We start from the raw sequence: 22,271 nt of genomic DNA, 5'->3' as shown, positions 1-22,271 counted from the left end.
GTAAAAGCACTACAGAGCTGCATGACACAGTTCTTCAATAGTTTGTGATGAGAGCTGTGGTAGTTCTGATTGCAGTCCACACAAATTATACTCTTCAAGAAGACCACACCAAATGCTGTGATGGTTTGGGTGCTACTCGCCCCTCCACAGTTAAGAAAAATCACCCAGACTAGACTCAGAGGCTCTAGAAATTAAATGAAGCTTTATATTTACAGCTTAGCACAAGAAACAAGCAGATAGTTACAATATCTATGGCTAGAGACAGAAATATACAAGTTAAAAGGTAATACGGAAACACAGCAGCCCTCCCAGAAACCAGAGTCCCCAGGAGGGGCTCCCAACCACCCTTCCACCTTCTTCCCACCCCTCTAACTTGCTCCATATTTTGCCTTATATTGAAGGGGAGTTTGGAGGGTTGGCCAGGGGAATTAGGAATCAGGATTAGTCAGGTAGATGGCAGGTTAGAGAAAATGCAGGCAGCCCAAAAGCCAGAGAGCAACTCCCTTATGTATGTTTGTGTTCTTGTTCTTATACATCTCAGCAAGCCTATGAGACATTGTTTCCTTTTCACAACCTGTAACCTAATTTCTCTCACAAAAATATCCCAGCTAGGCTCAAGCTAGCACAAATGCTGAAGCAGAAGTCCTCTCACGGTATCAACTGAGTAGGAGAATCTGTACCAGAGAAAACCAGAGCTGGGCTGCTGGGCTGCTGTGCAGGGTTTGGTGTGTACGTCAGGAAGAGCCATGCATGACAACAGGACACACCAAGTCTACCAAGATCACCTGTGAAAGAGTAGAAAGAGGGAGCATTGAGAGCCCCCAAATTATACCCACTTAATTGGTGTCCTTGTAAATCCTTCCCGAAGCAGAGCGAGGAATCACCACAGTAGCATCAATGGCTGTAGAAGCTACAGTGGATGTCCACCGCTACAGGAAGACACCAACTGAGGCACTACTGTCTTACAACACCTTGCCCAAAGCAAGAGTTTCATCAGACAACATTCAGCAGTCTGCACCTCACTACCTGTAACTTACACATTTCATACATCCAGCAGACAGCAGCAAAAGGGATTGTCCCTGTTGGGGACATCTTCATAACCTCAAAAGGGATGGTGGGCATTTCAGAACTGTGTAACTGTTTTAAGAGGATCTTCTGTTTCAAACACCTCAGACCCTGGGTAAGGACCCTGGGAAGGAAAACAATGTTTCCATCCAGCCTCATTCTTTCCTTGATGCAACATCCATCCCCCAGTGTAGGATGTCCGTTTTTATGACAAGGACTTCATCTCTCATTACTGCCTTAGGATATAGCCCATTGTCTTCCCAAGGATTTCCAGGTCTTTCAGATAAATCTTCCTACTGCTCAAGTTCACTCTTCATATCATACCAACCCACCACATCTGGCAACTCTTCTGCTACCTCAGGTGGAAATGTGACAGACCTGGGAACAACGGTGATGCCAGGACAGATCTGAAGGGCAATAGCACTGATTTCATGCTGTGACAGAATGAGTCAAAGACTGATGAGTGACCTGCTGCAAAGGAAGATTTCTCTAAGCATGTGATTGCTGATCCAAGTGTCAGAAGAACACCAAAGCAGACCAGCATTGCATCACATTACTTGTCTGCCAACAACAGATCAAAACCTGGGATATGGTGCAAAGAGGAAAACAAAGATTCCAACATCTTATACCTGCCTTGCTGTGTAACAGTCTTCTGCACGAACACTTTGTTCTACTAGCTGCAATTAGATTATTTGATAGGAACCCACAGCTGTTACCAGCAGTCACCAGCCAGCAGCGGTAATAATATCACACTAAATAGTGCCTGTAGGATTGTCACAATCACAGCTTGCATAGCTCTCACTCCCTTAGCATAGATCAGCTGGAAATGCCACACACATACACACAGAAGATGGTCTGCAAAGCAGATGTTGTGGCACCTGTCACTGCAGCCAGTAGCGACTTCATTCAACAGGAAAACAACTTGCACCCACCAGAGCAAATCTCAGAGGAGGAGGGGAGCTGCTTTTGAGTGCAGCAGCAGATTTCTTTCTCGCCACTCCCCTAAAAGCAAGAGCTGAGAGGGTCTGTAAAGGAGAGAAAGGCAGAGGCAAATCTCCCATCAACATACTTGAGCACTCCCAAGCATCCAGCACCCACAGACAAGTCTTCCTACTGCTCAGAATCACCATCCCCATCAGGAAATGACCAGTTCCTACTCAGTGACACAGATGCATTCACATCCATAAACCGACACAGCTTCCTTGGCCACCTCGAGGCTCACTCCAGCTTTTGCTGACCCTTCCATCACTAAGAGACCAGTTGAAGAAAAATAAGAACCCTTCCTTCGTGTCGAGACAGCTCTGAATATTAATGGTGCTGATTTTACGCTGTGAGAAAACAATCCAAAGGCTGTGGCATTGTTTTGACCGTGTAGGAGAATGTCTGTGTGGGGGAGGTGATTTGGTTCTTTTTGTTTTCCCTGAGTGGCTGTCTATGATTTTGTTTGTTATTTATCATAAAAATGACACTGCTGTGCCTTCCTGCAGGGCTGTGGATCCAAATATTGCAAGAACCTTAAAACAGGTCAGCTTATGTCACATCACTCAAAAACACAGCAAAATAGGGAGCAGATCTCCACAAATTTCTGTTTCTAAAACCTACCTTGCATCACATTCCTCTGCCTTAAAACGGCACACATCAGTAACACCAGCATTTAACTCGTTCTACAGGACAATTCCCACTCGCAGCAGAAAAACTCAATGCAGATGATAACGTCTACTTGAGGTGAAAGTATCTTTATTTCCCAGGCTCGGCAAGAGCCGAGGAGTTCGGGTAAGGAGAAGACAGGAGCGAAGGCTCTTAAGCACCCACTGACCGCAGATCCCTGGGGGCTCACCCCGGCTCCCAGCAGCATAATCCCGGAGGGAAGCGAGAACGGCGACACAGGGGAAAGTGTGGGCGCAAGGAAAGAAGGAAACGAGATGGAAAGAGACGAAGGCCACAGATAATGACGTCGTTCCATAGGAGAAACATTCACACCCATGAGAGCATCAGATATGAACCGCTAAATGCTTAAGGCTGCCACAACAGGTTTATTTCCCATTCTCACATCAAAACAAGAGCTGAGAAGGTAAATGAAAGGAGGAATAAACACACACACAAGTAGTCACCAAAACGAAAATGAACCCGCAAAGCACCCACCGCACGCAGGACTTCAGCGCTCAGTACCACGTGAAACGGATAGAGCCAGGGAGAGGTGGATAAGGCTGTGGGGTCAACTAAAGAAGGAAGGCTAGGTGGAGAGCGAGAAAAGGAGGGGCACTGACCGTGTCCAGCAGAGAGGAAGGCTCCGCCTGAGAGGTGTCCTTGGCTGCGGGGACAGACGGTGGCGGCGGCGGCAAGTTGGGGCTGAAAACCATCAGGTCGCTCTTGCCCGCCCCATCCGCCACGCACAGGCTCCGGCTCTGGCGCTGCGAGTACGACCAGCTGCCTACTTCGCTGGCGCACACCAGCGTCGCCGCGGCGGGCCCCGACAGCACGGCCGCCCGCGGAGCACAGCGCGACGCCCCGTACAGCACCAGCGCCAGCACGAACACGCTCGACACCGCGCAGATGGACACCACCAGCCACACGTTGGTCGACGCAGAAGCCATGCCCGACGCTGCGCCGCCCTCCGACGGCAACAGCACACCCGGCACCGACGATGACGACCCCGCCACTGCCAGCGCCTTCTCACTGCCCTCCACCAGAGACACGCTCAGCGTGGCCGTGGCCGAGCGCGGCGGCTCGCCGTGGTCCCGCACCACGATCACCAGCCGCTGACGCGGGCCGTCCGCCTCCTCCAGCGCCCGCGCCGTGCTCACCTCGCCGCTGTACACACCCACGCGGAACGGGCCCTTCCCCCGCGGCTCCAACACCTCATAGCGCAGCCACGCGTTGTAGCCCGAGTCCGCGTCCACCGCACGGATCTTCGCCACCACCTGACCTGCCCCAGCGCCCCACGCCGCCCACGCCCACAGCGTCTCCGAGTTCGCGCCCGGCACCTCCTCTACTGGCGACCCGAGAAACGGATCGAGCCCCGGAGCACCGCCCGCGGCCGGCAGCAGCACCGGAGCGTTGTCGTTCTCGTCCACCACGAACAGCTGCACCGTCGCGTTGCCCACCAGCGCAGGCTCCCCCGCGTCCACCGCGCGCACCTCGAACTGCAGCACCTGCAGCTCCTCGTAGTCCAGCGCCTGCACCGCCCACACGCGCCCGCTCTCCCCATCCACCGACACGTAGCTCGACGCCGGGCGCCACCCCACCGCCGCCACCGACGCACCTCCAGCGCCGCCCTCCCACAGCGAGTACCGCACGCGACCGTTCTCCGCCTCGTCCGGGTCCCGCGCCCACACCCGCGCCACCTCCGCGCCCGCCGCGTTGTTCTCCCGCACCAGCACCGTGTACACGGCCTGCGAGAACGCCGGCGCGTTGTCGTTCACGTCACACACCGGCACACGCACAACGCGCCTCGCACGCAGCGGCGGCTTCCCGCCGTCCTCCGCACGCACCTCCACCTCGTACTCCCGCACCCGCTCCCGGTCCAGCGCCTCCCGCAGCACCAGCGAGAACGAGCCCGGGAACCTCGACTCCAGAGCGAACGGCCACGACGGCCACACCGAGCACTGCACTCGCCCGTTCGCCCCCGAGTCGCGGTCCGACACGCTCAGCAGCGCCACCACCGTCCCCACCGACGCGTCCTCCGACACCGGCACCGACAGCGACGTCACCCACACCTCGGGCGCGTTGTCGTTCACGTCCAGCACCTCCAGCTCCACGCTGCAGTGACCGGACAGCGGAGGCAATCCCTTATCTTTCGCTTTAATGTTTAGCTCGTAGAAAGTAACTGCCTCATAATCCAGGGCGCCTGTCAGTCTGATCTCGCCGCTGTTCGCATCGATGCTGAACGGATCAGAACTCGAGGCAGGAACAATATTATCAATTTCGTAAACCACATCTCCGTATGCTCCCAAGTCCGGATCTGTGGCGTTCACTCGCAACACCAGCGTCCCCTCCAAGGCATCTTCGGGTAATTTCACTTTGTACACCGACTGGTTGAACTGTGGGATGTTGTCGTTCACATCCAGCACCGAGATCAGCAACTCCATCGTTCCCGTTAGGGATGGTCGGCCCTCGTCACTTGCCGTCAGCACCAATCGGTGCACTGGCACCGTCTCCCGGTCCAGAGCTTTCAAGACGACCAGAAACAAAGATTTCCTGTTCTCATCAGGAGATTTAACATCCAGGGTAAAGTGCTCGCTGGGGCTGAGCGTGTAGGAGAGCTGCGCGTTCGCTCCGATATCTGCATCCGAGGCGCCCTCCAGCGGGAAACGAGTACCCGGTACCGTGGTTAACTCCGCCATGCTGATGTTTTTCCGCGCGGCGGGGAAGAGCGGGGCGTTGTCGTTAATGTCGGTCACCTCCAGCTCCACATGGAAGACGCGCAGCGGCCGCTCCTGCAGCAGCTCCAGGCGCAGCGAGCAGGGAGCGCTCTTCCCGCACAGCTCCTCCCGGTCCACACGCGAGCTCACCACCAGCGCCCCGCTCGCCCCGCTCACCTCCACGCCCGCCCGCCGGCCCTGCCACACCACACGCAGCCGCCGCGCCTCCGCATCGCCCACACCCAGCTCCTGCGCCAGACGCCCCACCACCGTCCCGACCTTGGCTTCCTCCGGCACCGAGTACCGCACCTGCCCCGCCACCAGCGACCAGGTCCGCACCAGCACCAGCAGATGCACCGCAGCACCCCAACAAAAACTCATCTCTGCTCGCGGTCTGCACTGGTCCCCGCTGCTTTCCGCCAGCACCGGCTCTGCTGCCTTCTCGGCCCGGCGCCGCCCCGCTTCCCCCCCACCGTCGCTGCCAGCCGTGGTCTCTGCCGCACCGGGGCGGAGCCGCCGAGCCGCTCCGATGTCTTTTCCGAGCCTGCAGCGACACCGTGTGCTGCTCCGCCGCATTGGACATTGACCGACACCGAGCGCGTCTCCGGACCAGAGCATCTCAGCTAGGAAATTCTCCTCGCCTTCAGCCTTTACCTTCCCCCCCCTTCTCTATTTTTCCTTCTTATCTCGTTTTTATTCTCCACAACAGATTTCTTCCCTTCTTTCTTCTTCCTTTCTTTCTCGTTCTTCTTGTTTCCTTTTCCTTCATCTCTCTCTCTCATTTCCCCCTTTTCTCGCATTCTTCCTTTCTCTTTCCTAATGTTTATGTTCTCTATTTTGATATGCATCATCTTCTATATGGTTTCTTATCTTTCTTCTTTGTTCTCTTCCTTCTTCCTTTGTTTCTTCTTCTGTCTGGCCTTGCTTGTGCTTCCCTTTTCAAATTCCATCACTGTCGCTGTAGCTCTGCTTTCAGCTCCGCAGTCCTCCTGAGTACTGTAGAAATTGGAGCCATCATCGATAAGTACAGGACCTCACCGCCAGAGCGTTGGTCTCTAACCAAAGCGGTGTCTTGCAAGGATCAAGTGCGTCCAGCATCCAGATGTGATGTGGTCCTTTTCCTGTCTTTCTCCTATTTTCTCTTCCTTCCTTGCATTTTACATCCATACCTTATTTCCTTCTCTTCTTCTCTCCCTTCTACCATTCTGTTTTCTCTTTCCACCTTTCTGCATCTTTCAATTCTGATCTTTCTCTTCTCTTTCCTTTTCCCCCTGCACAAAAAAATGTTTTCTATATATCTACACCACCCTCATGGTGGAGCATGAGCATGAACACCCCTTCAAGGACCAGAGCTCATTCATCTTCCTCGTCATTTTTCATCAAGCCTTACACAGCATCCATCAACATATTGACCTCTGCTCTATTTGTCAGGTCAATATAATGTTGCTGGCTGTTAGTGATCTCCACTAACATCTCCACCTTCTTTCCTGTTCCTTCTGTCTTTCTTGCTCCTTTTCTTTCTTCCTCAGATAGTTCTGACTTACACTTTCTCCATTCCGCTCTTCTTCTTTCATCTTCCTTTTTCTCCTGTCTCCTCCTTGTCTCCCTTTCTCTTTCACTTCCATCCTTGTATCTTCTGTTGATTTCTGTTACCAATCTTTAACATGCCTACACCACCCTCACCATGGAGGACAGATATGCCCCTCGGCCACCGGTCTAATTCTTCCACCCTATCACCTTCCATCCCTTTCAGATAGTGCTTTGCTCCAGTCCGTGATTCTGCACCTCCTCTCCTGCAAGAGCACCAGACTTCTCACCATTCCAATGGACTCAGCAAATAACAGAGCAAGGCAAAGAATAGCTCTGCTACATCAGAACACAATCCATCACCCTAGGAAACACAAGCTCAAGGACTGTGTGCTTGGATGTCTGATAAAAAAAAAAAAAGCTCTAAAGAGTCCAAACAATGCAGGGGAACTGGAACTCATCAGAGACCAGCACAAGAACGCTCCAGGAAGGATGAGAAAGCACAGCAGCACCACACCTCCCAAACGTTCTTCATACATTTCACCCCCTCCAACCTCATTTTCATGTGCCTGCCTAAAGCCAAGCTCTTGCTTTCTTTTTCAGGCAAAACCACTCTGCCAAGACAACACAGCAGGAACCTCAATATCCAGGGAATTTATTACCTCGAAGTGAAATGATCCAACTACCAGACAGTCAAACAATCTCCACAAGGGTAACACCATGGTACTGAGAACCTCCCTTTGCTGTGCAGCCCATCGACTCCCAGAATCACACTGGGGTGTGTCTTCTATCCATGCTGGCTGCCATCTGCTCTCACTATGCCCAAGGTGGCAGGAAATTAAGAGGGGCAGGCAGTGGTGCATTGCTGCTCCAAACTTAAAGGCATTTAAATCCAGGCAACACTGGCTCAGTCCAACATGCAGATACTACTGAATAGAAACAAAAGTACATCTCTCTCTCAAAGCACATCATCCATAATCACCACTGACTTACCTGTAGCATCTCTGGTTGTTGCTTCTTCAGAGAAAGAAATATTTTCAGGATATGATAACTGGGTTTAAGGGACATTTGCCCTCAACTTTGTCAGAGATTTCTGGAGAACCTGAACACAAGACTACATTCTGGAAAAGCCTTGAAAACACTAAACAGTGCTCACTGCTCACTTACTACTATTACAGGGAAGCTGGGGGAGATATCCGATAGCAAAGAACATTCTGTCAACGTCAACCTCAGCTCAGGACATTGGAAAATCCAACCCCACACTGATGGCAAATCATTCCAATGTGTGCAAGCAAACAGCTGCTAAAATTCCACGACCTACATCTCATCCTCTGTTGCCAACACACTGCCAAATGGAAGACAGGAAAACATGAAAGGACAGGACTTGTTTGCTAAGAGGAGAGAAGAAAACCAAAGGATCCCATTCCCCTGTGTTGACACACAGGAACAGAACAACAGGGCACAAGGATATGCAGAAATTCTGAAGGCCCTGTGTATAGGGTTAACACTCCTGGGGGAGTGACCCTGAACCTGACTCTAGGGGTCTTGGCCCCTCCTCAGGGGTGGGCCACACTCCAGGTGATGGTTAGCCCACTCCCCCCACTTCCTGTGGTATAAAAGAGACAGGACCTCCCTGTCTCTCCCTCTTTCTCTCTTCCTGCGTTCATGATCACACACACACTGATACTGCATACCAGCACAACACGTGGCAGCCACAAGGCAGAGACACCATCACACTACTCGGGTTGTATCCATCCCTGTTTTGTATTTTGCTGTTTTCCCTTCCTTATCCTTTGTAAACTCCCCTACCTCCAATACCCTTTTCTAAGTTATTGTTAAACTTTTCCTTTTTAACTTCCAAATCGAGTGAGATTGATTTATTTGGGTGTCCCTACCTTTATCTCTCTCCCTGTCTTTTGGGGAAAGGAGGGGGAAGAGGGGAGGGCACTCTATAAATTCTATAAATTGTCATTGGGTCTACCAAATTTATAAGAGTCTCTGGGAACCTGCATTTGAACCCAAGACACCCTGGTAGGATCTCATGCAAGCACTGCTGTGTGTTGAACCTCTCCTTGAGCTGTCCTACTGGCATGCTCTAGCCTACACAAGAGGAAGAAGCATCTCCAGCTAAGTGGACATTCTGCAGTTCTTCCCCAGTGACACAGGCCATGTTCCACCCAGCATCTGCATTTCCCACAGCCAAGAAATTCCCCATTCTGGGTCCAATTGCCATGACAGATGCCCAGGCATGCTTCAGTCACTCACAGGACTGCTGTCACAGTACCTGAGACTGCTCCAGCCCAACATCAAGTCCAGCATCCAAACCCCCACCTGAAGATGAACCAGGCCTTCACAAGTCCTCACCCTCCCTCACAAACAGCACAAATGGAAGACTGCAAAGCCACCCAGTGCCTCACAGACTCTTCCCAGCTGCCTGAACTTCACTCTGAATGTTTTCTGGCTTTTCATGAGTCTCAGAGGGAAGCAACAGAGCTATGCTTTAGAACTTCAGTGATTAGTGATTGGTGGTGGTGATTGCTGTCCACAGACATCTTAGTCTGTGAGAGAACCATACTGAAACAAAACCTCAGTGATGATGTCAACTCAGTGGGAGAATTTGCACCAGGGAAAAGCAGAGGTGCACTGCTGAGTAGGGTTTGGCCTGTGTGTGCACATATCTGAATGAGTTAAGTGTAAGAACAGGCTGAAGCACAACTCTCCCACAACACCATTCTCAACACAGCAGTGAAAACATTCATCAGACAACATTCATCAGTCTCCACCTCTCCCCATCTTACCAGTGTCCTCCCTAAGTCAGGCAGGCAGCACAATTAGAGACTCTAGGGTGGTTTGAGGCTAACTGGAATATTTTAATGAGTGAAATTAGATCACTGGCTGTGAAAAGAAAATAATAATGGTGTCTGTGTCACCCACTGGGTTTGCTTAGAGAGATAAACCCAAGAAATGATAACAAAGTTTCTCAGTCAGGCACTGGTTGCTGCTTGCCACGTTAACTGTCTGTGATGGTTTGGGTGTTACCCACTCTCCCACACCTTGGAAAATCACCCAGACTAGACTCAGAGGCTCTGGAAATTGAATGAAGCTTTATATTTACAGCTTAGCACAAGAAACAAGCAGATAGTTACAATATCTATGGCTAGAGACAGAAATATACAAGTTAAAAGGTAACACAGAAACTCAACAGCCCTCCCAGAAACCAGACTGTTCAGGAGGGGCTCCCAACCACCCTTCCACCTTCTTCCCACCCCTCTACCTTACCCCAGACTTTGCCTTACATTCAAGGTGAGATTGGAAGGTTGGCCAGGGGGGCTAGACAGAAGGATTAGTCAGGCAGATGGCAGGTTAGAGAAAATGCACACAGCCCAAAAGCCAGAGAGCAATTCCCTTATGTATGTTTGTGTTCTTGTTCTTATACATCTCAGCAAGCCTATGAGTGAAGTAGACATCACCACTGTTTCCTTTTCACAGCCTGTGATCTAATTCTTCTCTGCTTGAATCTGTGTAACTCAATCTAATCATTCTCCTTGCAACCTCTTGTTGGCTTTTTGCACCTCACCCCTGCATGTAAGGCTTCTGAGATAAGGGAAGAGGCGTGAAGAAGGAGGGGACCTAGTTCAAAGCCCCCCTGGGTGGGTCTGCTGTTTGGGAGGGGTTTTGAATCTCTGCATTACTTTTAACTTGCATGTAATTGTATATAGTTGTACATATCTGTGTATATATGCCTGTAAATTTGTGCTAGGCTGTAAAACAGAGCTTCAACCTTAGCTTCCAGCCCTCTGAGTTAGTCTGGTGAATCTCGAGGTTAAGGGAGGGGACTCCCAGATCACTACATGCTCTCTGCTGGACGTTGTTCATAGCCTCAAAAGACACTGTGAGCATTTCAATGTCACAAATTATCTTAAGGCCCAAAAGGCCTCCAACTCCACACATCTTAGAGCTTGGGAAGTGATCATGGGTAGGAACACTCCATGCTTATCCTCTTCATGCTTTCCTCTAGGCATCCTTCATTCCCCACATAAGGCAGGGGTTGTCCAGGCAAACACATCAGACCCAATACTTATCTTCTCATGATACAGCTCATGGGCTTCCCAAGGTTTTCAAGCTCCTCAGACAAAGCTTCCCAATCTAAAGGGTCAAATTCCAGGTCAGTTCCAGTGCCACATCTGCCTCCCACAACATTGCTGCTTCTCTTCCCACCTCCAACGTTCACTCGAGCCTTTGCAGACCCTTCCATCAATGACAACACCATGACAAAACATAGAGAGGCTATCACAGACTCTGGGTCTAGGTCACAAACACTGGGTCTAGGTCACAAACACTGGGTCTAGGTCACAAACACTGGGTCTAGGTCACAAACACTGGGTCTAGAAGACTCTGCTCTTTCTACAGGTGATTAGCACAGCTCTGAATGGCAACAGCATTGGTTTCATGCTACAGGAGAACAATTCAAATGCTGGCAGGCACAGCCCTATAACAGATTTTATTGACTATGTAGGAGAGTGCAGGTTTTGGTTCCCACATAGTTCCTCATGAAATGAAGGTTTCTAAGTCCTTGGTATCCTAACTATAGGGAAGTAGTCAGGGCTTGTGTGAATACAAGGAAAGCCAAAGCCCTCTTGGAACTGAAGCTGGCAAAGGAAGTAAAACAGAACAAGAAAAGCTTCTACAAATACATCAGTAGAAAAAGGAAGCAGAGGGAAGGTGTGGAGGCAGTGCTGAACGAGGAGGCCACCTTGATAACTGAGGGTGCAGAGAAGGCAGAGCTGCTGAATGCCTTCTGTGCTTCAGTCTTTACACCTAAGGCTGAACTCCCCTATGGACTCCAGACTCTGGATGAAGGAGAGGAAGCCTGGAGGAGGGAATGCTCCCCACTGGTCAGTGCAGACTGGGTTAGGGATCAGTTACACACATTGAACAGCCACAAGTCCCTGGGCACTGATGAGATACACCCAAGGGTGCTGAGAGAACTGCCTGAGGTTGTCACTCTGCCACTCTCCATCATCTTTGCCAAATGGTGGCAGACAGGAGAGGTGCCTGAGGGCTGGAGCAGAGCCAATGGCACTGCAGGCTTCAGAAAGGGCAAGAGAGAGGTTCCAGGGAGCTACAGACCAAGCAGCCTCACCTCCAGCCCTGGAAAATGATGGAGCAGCTCCTGCTGGAGGGCATCTCAAGGCACTTGGAAAAGAAGAAGGTTATCAGGAGTAGTCAGCATGGATTTACCAAGGGGAAGTCCTGCTTGGCTAACCTGAGAGCATTTTATGATGTCATAACTGAATGGGTAGATTCAGGGAGAGCATTGGATGTAGTCTGCCTTGGCCTTAGCAAGGCCTTTGACACCATCTCCCATGACATTTTAGTGAGCAAGCTGAGGAAGTGTGGCATGGAAGAGCAGGCAGTGAGGTGGGTTAGGAACTGGTTGCAAGATACAGTTCAGAGGGTGGTGATCAATGGTGCCAGGTCCAGCTGAAGAGTTGTGACCAGTGGCGTCCCCCAGGGATCCGTGCTGGGGCCAGTCCTGGTCAACAGCTTCATCAGTGCCACTGATGAGGGCACAGATAGACAGACAGAGTCTGCTCAGCAAGTTTGCTGCTGACACCAAGCTGGGAGGCTTGGCTGAGACAGCCAAAGGTGTGCAGCCATCCAGCGAGACCTGGACAGGCTGAGAGCTGGGCACAGAGGAACCAGCTGAGGCTCAACAAGGACAAGTGCAGAGTCCTGCACCTGGAGAGGAATAATAAACTCCACCAGTACAGGCTGGGAGGTGATCTGCTGGAGAGCAGTCCTGTGGAGAGGGACCTGGGGGTCCTGGTGGCTAAAAAGTTCCCCATGGCACAGCAATGTGCCCTGGGGTCCAAGAGGCCAATGGGATCCTAGGGTGTATTAGGAAGAGTGTGTCCAGCAGATCAAGGGAGGTTCTCCTCTCCCTCTACTCTGCCCTGGTGAGATCTCATCTTGAATACTGCCTTCAGTTTTGGGCTCCCCAGATGAAGAGGGACAGGGATCTGCTGGAGAGGGTCCAGCGGAGAGCCACATGGATGATGAGGGGACTGGAGGGCATGGCTGATGAGGAGAGGCTGAGGGCCCTGGGGCTGCTTAGTCTGGAGAAGACTGAGAGGGGATTTGATAAATGTTTATAAGTATCTGAAGGCTGCCAGGAGGGAGAGGACAGGCTCTTATCACTTGCTTCCTGGGATGGGACAAGGAGCAATGGGTGTAAATTGCAGCACAGGAGGTTCCAGCTGAACACAAGGGGGAACTTCTTGCCTGGAAGGGTCACAGAGCCCTGGCACAGGCTGACCAGAGGTTGTGGAGTCTCCTTCTCTGGAACCTTTCCAGGCCTGTCTGGATGTGTTCCTCTGTGATCTGTGTTAGATAGGATTGTCCTGCTCTGGTAGGGGGGTTGGACTGGATGATCTCCTTGGGTCCCTTCCAAGCCCTAACATCCTCTGATCCATGCAGCTACTGAGGCAAAATAACAAAAAGGCATTAAAATAAGCCAGCAAAGTTCAAACTGATTTGGACAGGACTGACATCCTGGAACCAGGGTAGGAAAGAAAGAAAACTCCTGTTTCTAAAGCCTACCTTGGGTCTCACTCCTGTGCCATGATGCTGTGTAATTATAAATATCACAGAATCACAGAATTGTCAAAGTTGGAAAGAACCTCAGGGATGATCTAGTTCCAACCACGCTGCCATGGGCAGGGACAACCTCTACTAGATCAGGTTGCCCAGAGCCACATCCAGCCTGGCCTTTACAAACATCCAGGGATGGGGCTTCCACCATCTCCCTGGGCAACCTGCCCCAGTGCCTCATCACCTTTACGGTGAAGAACTTCTCCTAACATCTAATCTAAATCTACTCTCCTCTAGCTTGGATCCATTCCCACTAGCCTTATCACTACCCAATACCCTAAGAAGTCCCTCACCTGCTTTCTTGTAGGCCCCTTTCAGATACTGGAAGGCTGCAATAAGGTCTCCTTAGAGCCTTCTCTTCTCCAAACTGCACAACCCCAACTCTCAGCCTATCCTTAGAAGGGAGCAGCTCCATCCCTCTGATCATCCTTGTGGGCTTTCTCTGGACATGTTGCAGCATGTCCATAGCTTTCTTGTAACAGGGGTTCCAGAATTGGACACAGTACTCCAGGTGGGGTCTCACAAGAGCAGTGAGAGGTGGAGAATCACCTCCCTCAACCTACTGACCGCACTCCTCTAGATACAGCTCAGGATATGGTTGGCTTTCTGGGCTGCAGGTGTACACTGGCAGTTTGTATTCACAGTATCACCAAGGTTGGAAGAGACCTCATAGATCATCAAGTCCAACCCTTTATCACAGAGCTCAAGGCTAGACCATGGCACCAACTGCCATGTCCAGCTTCTCATCCACCAGCACCCCCATATCCTTTTCCTCAGGGCTGCTCTCAAGCCAGCCACTGCTCAGTTTATATCGGTGCTTGGGATTGTCCTGACCCAGATGCAGGATTCTGCACTTGGTTTTGTTGAACATCGTGAGTTTGATATGAGCCTACCTCTCCAGGCTGTCAAGGTCTCTCTGGATGTGTCCCTTCCCTCTAGCATGTCATTACAACACACACACAAAAAAAAGAGTCTGTGTTGTCTTCCTAATGTTCATACTGACCCTGGTAGGACAAGTGAAAACTGAAGCATTGTGACATCCTGTGCCTAGTGAAAGACACTGAGAGTGGAACAGGACAGTTTTCCACAAGAAACCACATCAAATATCAGCGCGGTCACCATTTACAAAGCCTGATAGCCGACCAAAAAGTGCCTGGGGAGTTGTCACCAGTACAGCTTCTGTGTCTTGGGCTCAAGAAAAACGCCACACACCAGAGAGAAAAAGCTTCTGGACTCATCCCTCACCACATTCGGTCGTGATTTCGTTTCCAGAGAGAAAAAGGCTCACACACCAAACTCCAGCTGCTGCGGGAGACAGACCCTTTATTTCCCCACATACCAAAACAAGAACCAAAAATCCCCGACAAGAAAGCACAGGCAGAGCCGAAGGCGTCAATAAGATACTTAAGCACTCGCAAACTACCCAATTCGGGCAGGCGTAGCCAGGGGGCCAGGAGAGATTTTTCCACAATAGATACCAGCAGGATCACTTGTGACAAAGGGCAATGAGGCGCTGAAAAGTAACAGAGGGACCGTAAAGGAAAAAAAAAAAAAGTATTAAAAAAAAAAGAAAAAAAGAAAAAGCACTTCGACAAGTGATGTTGTCTCAGCCGGCAGGCACGCCACGCCACGAGGGAACAACCCACACCTAGTACAGACGATGATTAGCTGCTATCAGTAACCAACAGAGCAAGCCGCAAAAAAACAAGTTATTTTACCTTTCTACAAGGAAACAAGCGGCAGGTCCTAGCAAGGAGGCACAGGCAGAAGTGAAGTGGCACCTGAGAAGCATCCACTGAATGCAAGCAGATGTTGTGGCACCTGTCACTGCAGCCAGTAGCGACTTCATTCAACAGGAAAACAACTTGCACCCACCAGAGAAAAATCTCAGAGGAGGTGAGCTGCTTTTGAGTGCAGCAGCAGATTTCTTTCTCTCCACTCCCCTAAAAGCAAGAGCTGAGAGGGTCTGTAAAGGAGAGGAAGGCAGAGGCAAGTCTCCTATCAACATACTTAAGCACTCCCAAGCATCCAGCACCCACAGACAAGTCTTCCTACTGCTCAGAATCACCATCCCCATCAGGAAATGACCAGTTCCTACTCTGACACAGATGCATTCACATCCATAAACCGACACAGCTTCCTTGGCCACCTCGAGGCTCACTCCAGCTTTTGCTGACCCTTCCATCACTAAGAGACCAGTTGAAGAAAAATAAGAACCCTTCCTTCGTGTCGAGACAGCTCTGAATATTAATGGTGCTGATTTTACGCTGTGAGAAAACAATCCAAAGGCTGTGGCACTGTTTTGACTGTGTAGGAGAATGTCTGTGTGGGGGAGGTGATTTGTATCTTTTTGTTTTCCCTGAGTGGCTGTCTATGATTTTGTTTGTTATTTATCATAAAAATGACACTGCTGTGCCTTCCTGCAGGGCTGTGGATCCAAATATTGCAAGAACCTTAAAACAGGTCAGCTTATGTCACATCACTCAAAAACACAGCAAAATAGGGAGCAGATCTCCACAAATTTCTGTTTCTAAAACCTACCTTGCATCACATTCCTCTGCCTTAAAACGGCACACATCAGTAACACCAGCATTTAACTCGTTCTACAGGACAATTCCCACTCCCAGCAGAAAAACTCAATGCAGATGATAAGGTCTACTTGAGGTGAAAGTATCTTTATTTCCCAGGCTCGGCAACAGCCGAGGAGTTCGGGTAAGGAGAAGACAGGAGCGAAGGCTCTTAAGCACCCACTGACCGCAGATCCCTGGGGGCTCACCCCGGCTCCCAGCAGCATAATCCCGGAGGGAAGCGAGAACGGCGACACAGGGGAAAGTGTGGGCGCAAGGAAAGAAGGAAACGAGATGGAAAGAGACGAAAGTCACACACAACGACGTCATTCTGCAGGAGAAAACTTCACACCCATCAGAGCATCAGATGTGAGCCGCTAAATGCATAAGGCTGCCACAACAGGTTTACTTCCCATTCTCACACCAACACAAGAGCCGAGAAGATAAATGAAAGGAGAAATAAACACACACACAAGTAGTCACCAAAACCGTAAGGAACCCGCAAAGCACCCACCGCACGCAGGACTTCAGCGCTCAGCACCAAGTGAAACGAATAGAGCCAGGAAGAGGTGAATAAGGCTGTGGGGTCAACTAAAGAAGGAAGGCTGGGTGGAGAGCGAGAAAAGGAGGGGCACTGACCGTGTCCAGCAGAGAGGAAGGCTCCGCCTGAGAGGTGTCCTTGGCTGCGGGGACAGACGGTGGCGGCGGCGGCGGCGGCAAGTTGGGGCTGAAAACCATCAGGTCGCTCTTGCCCGCCCCATCCGCCACGCACAGGCTCCGGCTCTGGCGCTGCGAGTACGACCAGCTGCCCACTTCGCTGGCGCACACCAACGTCGCCGCGGCGGGCCCCGACAGCACGGCCGCCCGCGGAGCACAGCGCGACGCCCCGTACAGCACCAGCGCCAGCACGAACACGCTCGACACCGCGCAGATGGACACCACCAGCCACACGTTGGTCGACGCAGAGGCCATGCCCGCCGCTGCGCCGCTCTCCGCCGGCAACAGCACACCCGGCACCGACGATGACGACCCCGACAGCGCCTTCTCGCCGCCCTCCACCAGAGACACGCTCAGCGTGGCCGTGGCCGAGCGCGGCGGCTCGCCGTGGTCCCGCACCACGATCACCAGCCGCTGACGCGGGCCGTCCGCCTCCTCCAGCGCCCGCGCCGTGCTCACCTCGCCGCTGTACACACCCACGCGGAACGGGCCCTTCCCCCGCGGCTCCAACACCTCGTAGCGCAGCCACGCGTTGTAGCCCGAGTCCGCGTCCACCGCACGGATCTTCGCCACCACCTGACCTGCCCCAGCGCCCCACGCCGCCCACGCCCACAGCGTCTCCGAGTTCGGCACCGGCACCTCCTCTACTGACGACCCGAGAAACGGATCGAGCCCCGGAGCACCGCCCGCGGCCGGCAGCAGCACCGGAGCGTTGTCGTTCTCGTCCACCACGAACAGCTGCACCGTCGCGTTGCCCACCAGCGCAGGCTCCCCCGCGTCCACCGCGCGCACCTCGAACTGCAGCACCTGCAGCTCCTCGTAGTCCAGCGCCTGCACCGCCCACACGCGCCCGCTCTCCCCATCCACCGACACGTAGCTCGACGCCGGGCGCCATCCCACCGCCGCCACCGACGCACCTCCAGCGCCGCCCTCCCACAGCGAGTACCTCACGCGACCGTTCTCCGCCTCGTCCGGGTCCCGCGCCCACACCCGCGCCACCTCCGCGCCCGCCGCGTTGTTCTCCCGCACCAGCACCGTGTACACGGCCTGCGAGAACGCCGGCGCGTTGTCGTTCACGTCACACACCGGCACACGCACAACGCGCCTCGCACGCAGCGGCGGCTTCCCGCCGTCCTCCGCACGCACCTCCACCTCGTACTCCCGCACCCGCTCCCGGTCCAGCGCCTCCCGCAGCACCAGCGAGAACGAGCCCGGGAACCTCGACTCCAGAACGAACGGCCACGACGGCCACACCGAGCACTGCACTCGCCCGTTCGCCCCCGAGTCGCGGTCCGACACGCTCAGCAGCGCCACCACCGTCCCCACCGACGCGTCCTCCGACACCGGCACCGACAGCGACGTCACCCACACCTCGGGCGCGTTGTCGTTCACGTCCAGCACCTCCAGCTCCACGCTGCAGTGACCCAACAGCGGAGGCAATCCCTTATCTTTGGCTTTAATGTTTAGCTCGTAGAAAGTAACTGCCTCATAATCCAGGGCGCCTGTCAGTCTGATCTCGCCGCTGTTCGCATCGATGCTGAATGGATCAGAACTCGAGGCAGGAACAATATTATCAATTTCGTAAACCACATCTCCGTATGCTCCCAAGTCCGGATCTGTGGCGTTCACTCGCAACACCAGCGTCCCCTCCAAGGCATCTTCGGGTAATTTCACTTTGTACACCGACTGGTTGAACTGTGGGATGTTGTCGTTCACATCCAGCACCGAGATCAGCAGCTCCATCGTTCCCGTTAGGGATGGTCGGCCCTCGTCACTTGCCGTCAGCACCAATCGGTGCACTGGCACCGTCTCCCGGTCCAGAGCGTTCAAGAGGACCAGAAACAAAGATTTCCTATTTTCACCGGGAGATTTAACATCCAGCGTAAACTGATCGCTGGGGCTGAGCGTGTAGGAGAGCTGCGCGTTCGCTCCGATATCTGCATCCGAGGCGCCCTCCAGAGGGAAACGGGAACCGGGTGGGGAGTTCTCCGATAAACTGATGTTTTTCCGCGCGGCGGGGAAGAGCGGGGCGTTGTCGTTAATGTCGGTCACCTCCAGCTCCACATGGAAGACGCGCAGCGGCCGCTCCTGCAGCAGCTCCAGGCGCAGCGAGCAGGGAGCGCTCTTCCCGCACAGCTCCTCCCGGTCCACACGCGAGCTCACCACCAGCGCCCCGCTCGCCCCGCTCACCTCCACGCCCGCCCGCCGGCCCTGCCACACCACACGCAGCCGCCGCGCCTCCGCATCGCCCACACCCAGCTCCTGCGACAGCCGCCCCACCACCGTCCCGACCTTGGCTTCCTCCGGCACCGAGTACCGCACCTGCCCCGCCACCAGCGTCCAGGTCCGCACCAGCACCAGCAGATGCACCGCAGCACCCCAACGAAAACTCATCTCTGCTCGCGGTCCCGCACGGGTCCCCGCTGCCTTCAGCCAGCACCGGCTCTGCTGCCTTCTCGGCCCGGCGCCGCCCCGCTCCCCCCCCGTCGCTTCCAGCCGTGGTTTCTGCTGCACCGGGGCGGAGCCGCCGAGCCGCTCCGGCGTCTTTTCCGAGCCTGCAGCGACACCGTGTGCTGCTCCGCCGCATTGGACATTGACCGACACCGAGCGCGTCTCCGGACCAGAGCATCTCAGCTAGGAAATTCTCCTCGCCTTCAGCCTTCACCTCCCCCCCTTCTCTATTTTTCCTTCTTATCTCGATTTTTTTCTCCACAACAGATTTCTTCCCTTCTTTCTTCTTCCTTTCTTTCTCTTTCTTCTTGTTTCCTTTTCCTTCATCTCTCTCTCTCATTTCCCCCTTTTCTTGCATTCTTCCTTTCTCTTTCCTAATGTTTATGTTTCTATTTTGATATGCATCATCTTCTATATGGTTTCTTATCTTTCTTCTTTGTTCTCTTCCTTCTTCCTTTGTTTCTTCTTCTGTCTGGCCTTGCTTGTGCTTCCCTTTTCAATTTCCATCACTGTCGCTGTAGCTCTGCTTTCAGCTCCGCAGTCCTCCTGAGTACTGTAGAAGTTGGAGCCATCATCGCTAAGTACAGGACCTCATCGCCGGAGAGCTGGTCTCTAACCAAAGCGGTGTCTTGCAAGGACGAAGTGTGTCCAGCATCCAGATGTGATGTGGTCCTTTTCCTGTCTTTTTCCTATTTTCTCTTCCTTCCTTGCATTTTCCATCCATACCTTATTTCCTTCTCTTCTTCTCTCCCTTCTACCATTCTGTTTTCTCTTTCCACCTTTCTGCATCTTTCAATTCTGATCTTTCTCTTCTCTTTCCTTTTCCCCCTGCACAAAAAAATGTTTTCTATATATCTACACCATGCATGAGCATGAACACCCCTTCAAGGACCAGAGCTCATTCATCTTCCTCGTCATTTTTCATCAAGCCTTACACAGCATCCATCAACATATTGACCTCTGCTCTATTTGTCAGGTCAATATAATGTTGCTGGCTGTTAGTGATCTCCACTAACATCTCCACCTTCTTTCCTGTTCCTTCTGTCTTTCTTGCTCCTTTTCTTTCTTCCTCAAATAGTTCTGACTTACACTTTCTCCATTCCGCTCTTCTTCTTTCATCTTCCTTTTTCTCCTGTCTTCCCTTCTCTTTCACTTCCATCCTTGTATCTTCTGTTGACTTTTCTATTACCAATCTTTAAGATGTCTACACCACGCTCACCATGGAGGACAGATATGCCCCTCGGCCACAGGTCTAATTCTTCCACCCTATCACCTTCCATCCCTTTCAGATAGTGCTTTGCTCCAGTCCGTGATTCTGCACCTCCTCTCCTGCAAGAGCGCCAGACTTCTCACCATTCCAATGGACTCAGCAAATAACAGAGCAAGGCAAAGAATAGCTCTGCTACATCAGAACACAATCCATCACCCTAGGAAACACAAGCCCAAGGACTGTGTGCTTGGATGTCTGATAAAAAAAAGCTCTAAAGAGCCCAAACAATGCAGGGGAACTGGAACTCATCAGAGACCAGCACAAGAACCCTCCAGGAAGGATGAGAAAGCACAGCAGCACCACACTTCCCAAACATTCTTCATACATTTCACCCCCTCCAACCTCATTTTCATGTGCCTGCCTAAAGCCAAGCTCTTGCTTTCTTTTTCAGGCAAAACCACTCTGCCAAGACAACACAGCAGGAACCTCAATATCCAGGGAATTTATTACCTCAAAGTGAAATGATACAACTACCAGACAGTCAAACAATCTCCACAAGGGTAACACCATGGTACTGAGAACATCCCTTTGCTGTGCAGCCCATCGACTCCCAGAATCACACTGGGGTGTGTCTTCTATCCATGCTGGCTGCCATCTGCTCTCACTATGCCCAAGGTGGCAGGAAATTAAGAGGGGCAGGCAGTGGTGCATTGCTGCTCCAAACTTAAAGGCATTTAAATCCAGGCAACATTGGCTCAGTCCAACATGCAGATACTACTGAATAGAAACAAAAGTACATCTCTCTCTCAAAGCACATCTTCCATAATCACCACTGACTTACCTGTAGCATCTCTGGTTGTTGCTTCTTCAGAGAAAGAAATATTTTCAGGATATGATAACTGGGTTTAAGGGACATTTGCCCTCAACGTTGTCAGAGATTTCTGGAGAACCTGAACACAAGACTACATTCTGGAAAAGCCTTGAAAACACTAAACAGTGCTCACTGCTCACTTACTTCTATTACAGGGAAGCTGGGAGAGATATCCAAAAGCAAAGAACATTCTGTCAACGTCAACCTCAGCTCAGGACATTGGAAAATCCAACCCCACACTGATGGCAAATCATTGCAATGTCTGCAAGCAAACAGCTGCTAAAATTCCACGACCTACATCTCATCCTCTGTTGCCAACACATTGCCAAATGGAAGACAGGAAAACATGAAAGGATAGGAGTTGTTTGGTAAGAGGAGAGAAGAAAACCAAAGGATCCCATTCCCCTGTGTTGACACACAGGAACAGAACAACAGGGCACAAGGATATGCAGAAATTCTGAAGGCCCTGGTAGGATCCCATGCAAGCACTGCTGTGTGTTGAACCTCTCCTTGAGCTGTCCTACTGGCATGCTCTAGCCTACACAAGAGGAAGAAGCATCTCCAGCTAAGTGGACATTCTGCAGTTCTTCCCCAGTGACACAGGCCATGTTCTACCCAGCATCTGCATTTCCCACAGCCAAGAATTTCCCCATTCTGGGTCCAATTGCCATGACAGGTGCCCAGGCATGCTTCAGTCACTCACAGGACTGCTGTCACAGTACCTGAGACTGCTCCAGCCCAACATCAAGTCCCACATCCAAACCCCCACCTGAAGATGAACCAGGCCTTCACAAGTCCTCACCCTCCCTCACAAACAGCACAAATGGAAGACTGCAAAGCCACCCAGT

At 52.1% G+C, this 22,271-nt stretch overlaps 1 protein-coding gene across 1 annotated transcript; it reads right to left on the bottom strand.

Moving 5' to 3' along the window:
- Positions 1–557: 557 nt before the first annotated feature.
- On the bottom strand, positions 558–21,408 carry LOC135185470 (uncharacterized). The gene is made up of 4 exons (XM_064162237.1): positions 16,767–21,408; positions 7,947–8,004; positions 3,333–6,095; positions 558–785 (listed from the first exon to the last, which is right to left on the bottom strand). The coding sequence occupies exons 1-4, from the start codon at positions 19,283–19,285 to the stop codon at positions 735–737; spliced, it is 5,391 nt and encodes a 1,796-aa protein (XP_064018307.1). The 5' UTR covers positions 19,286–21,408; the 3' UTR covers positions 558–734.
- Positions 21,409–22,271: the final 863 nt, after the last annotated feature.

The sequence above is a fragment of the Pogoniulus pusillus genome, chromosome 22, assembly GCF_015220805.1.
Source record: "Pogoniulus pusillus isolate bPogPus1 chromosome 22, bPogPus1.pri, whole genome shotgun sequence".
Classification (NCBI taxonomy): Eukaryota; Metazoa; Chordata; class Aves; order Piciformes; family Lybiidae; genus Pogoniulus; species Pogoniulus pusillus.
Note: the sequence above shows the minus strand (reverse complement) of the source record. Positions and strands in the feature narration are given on the sequence as shown.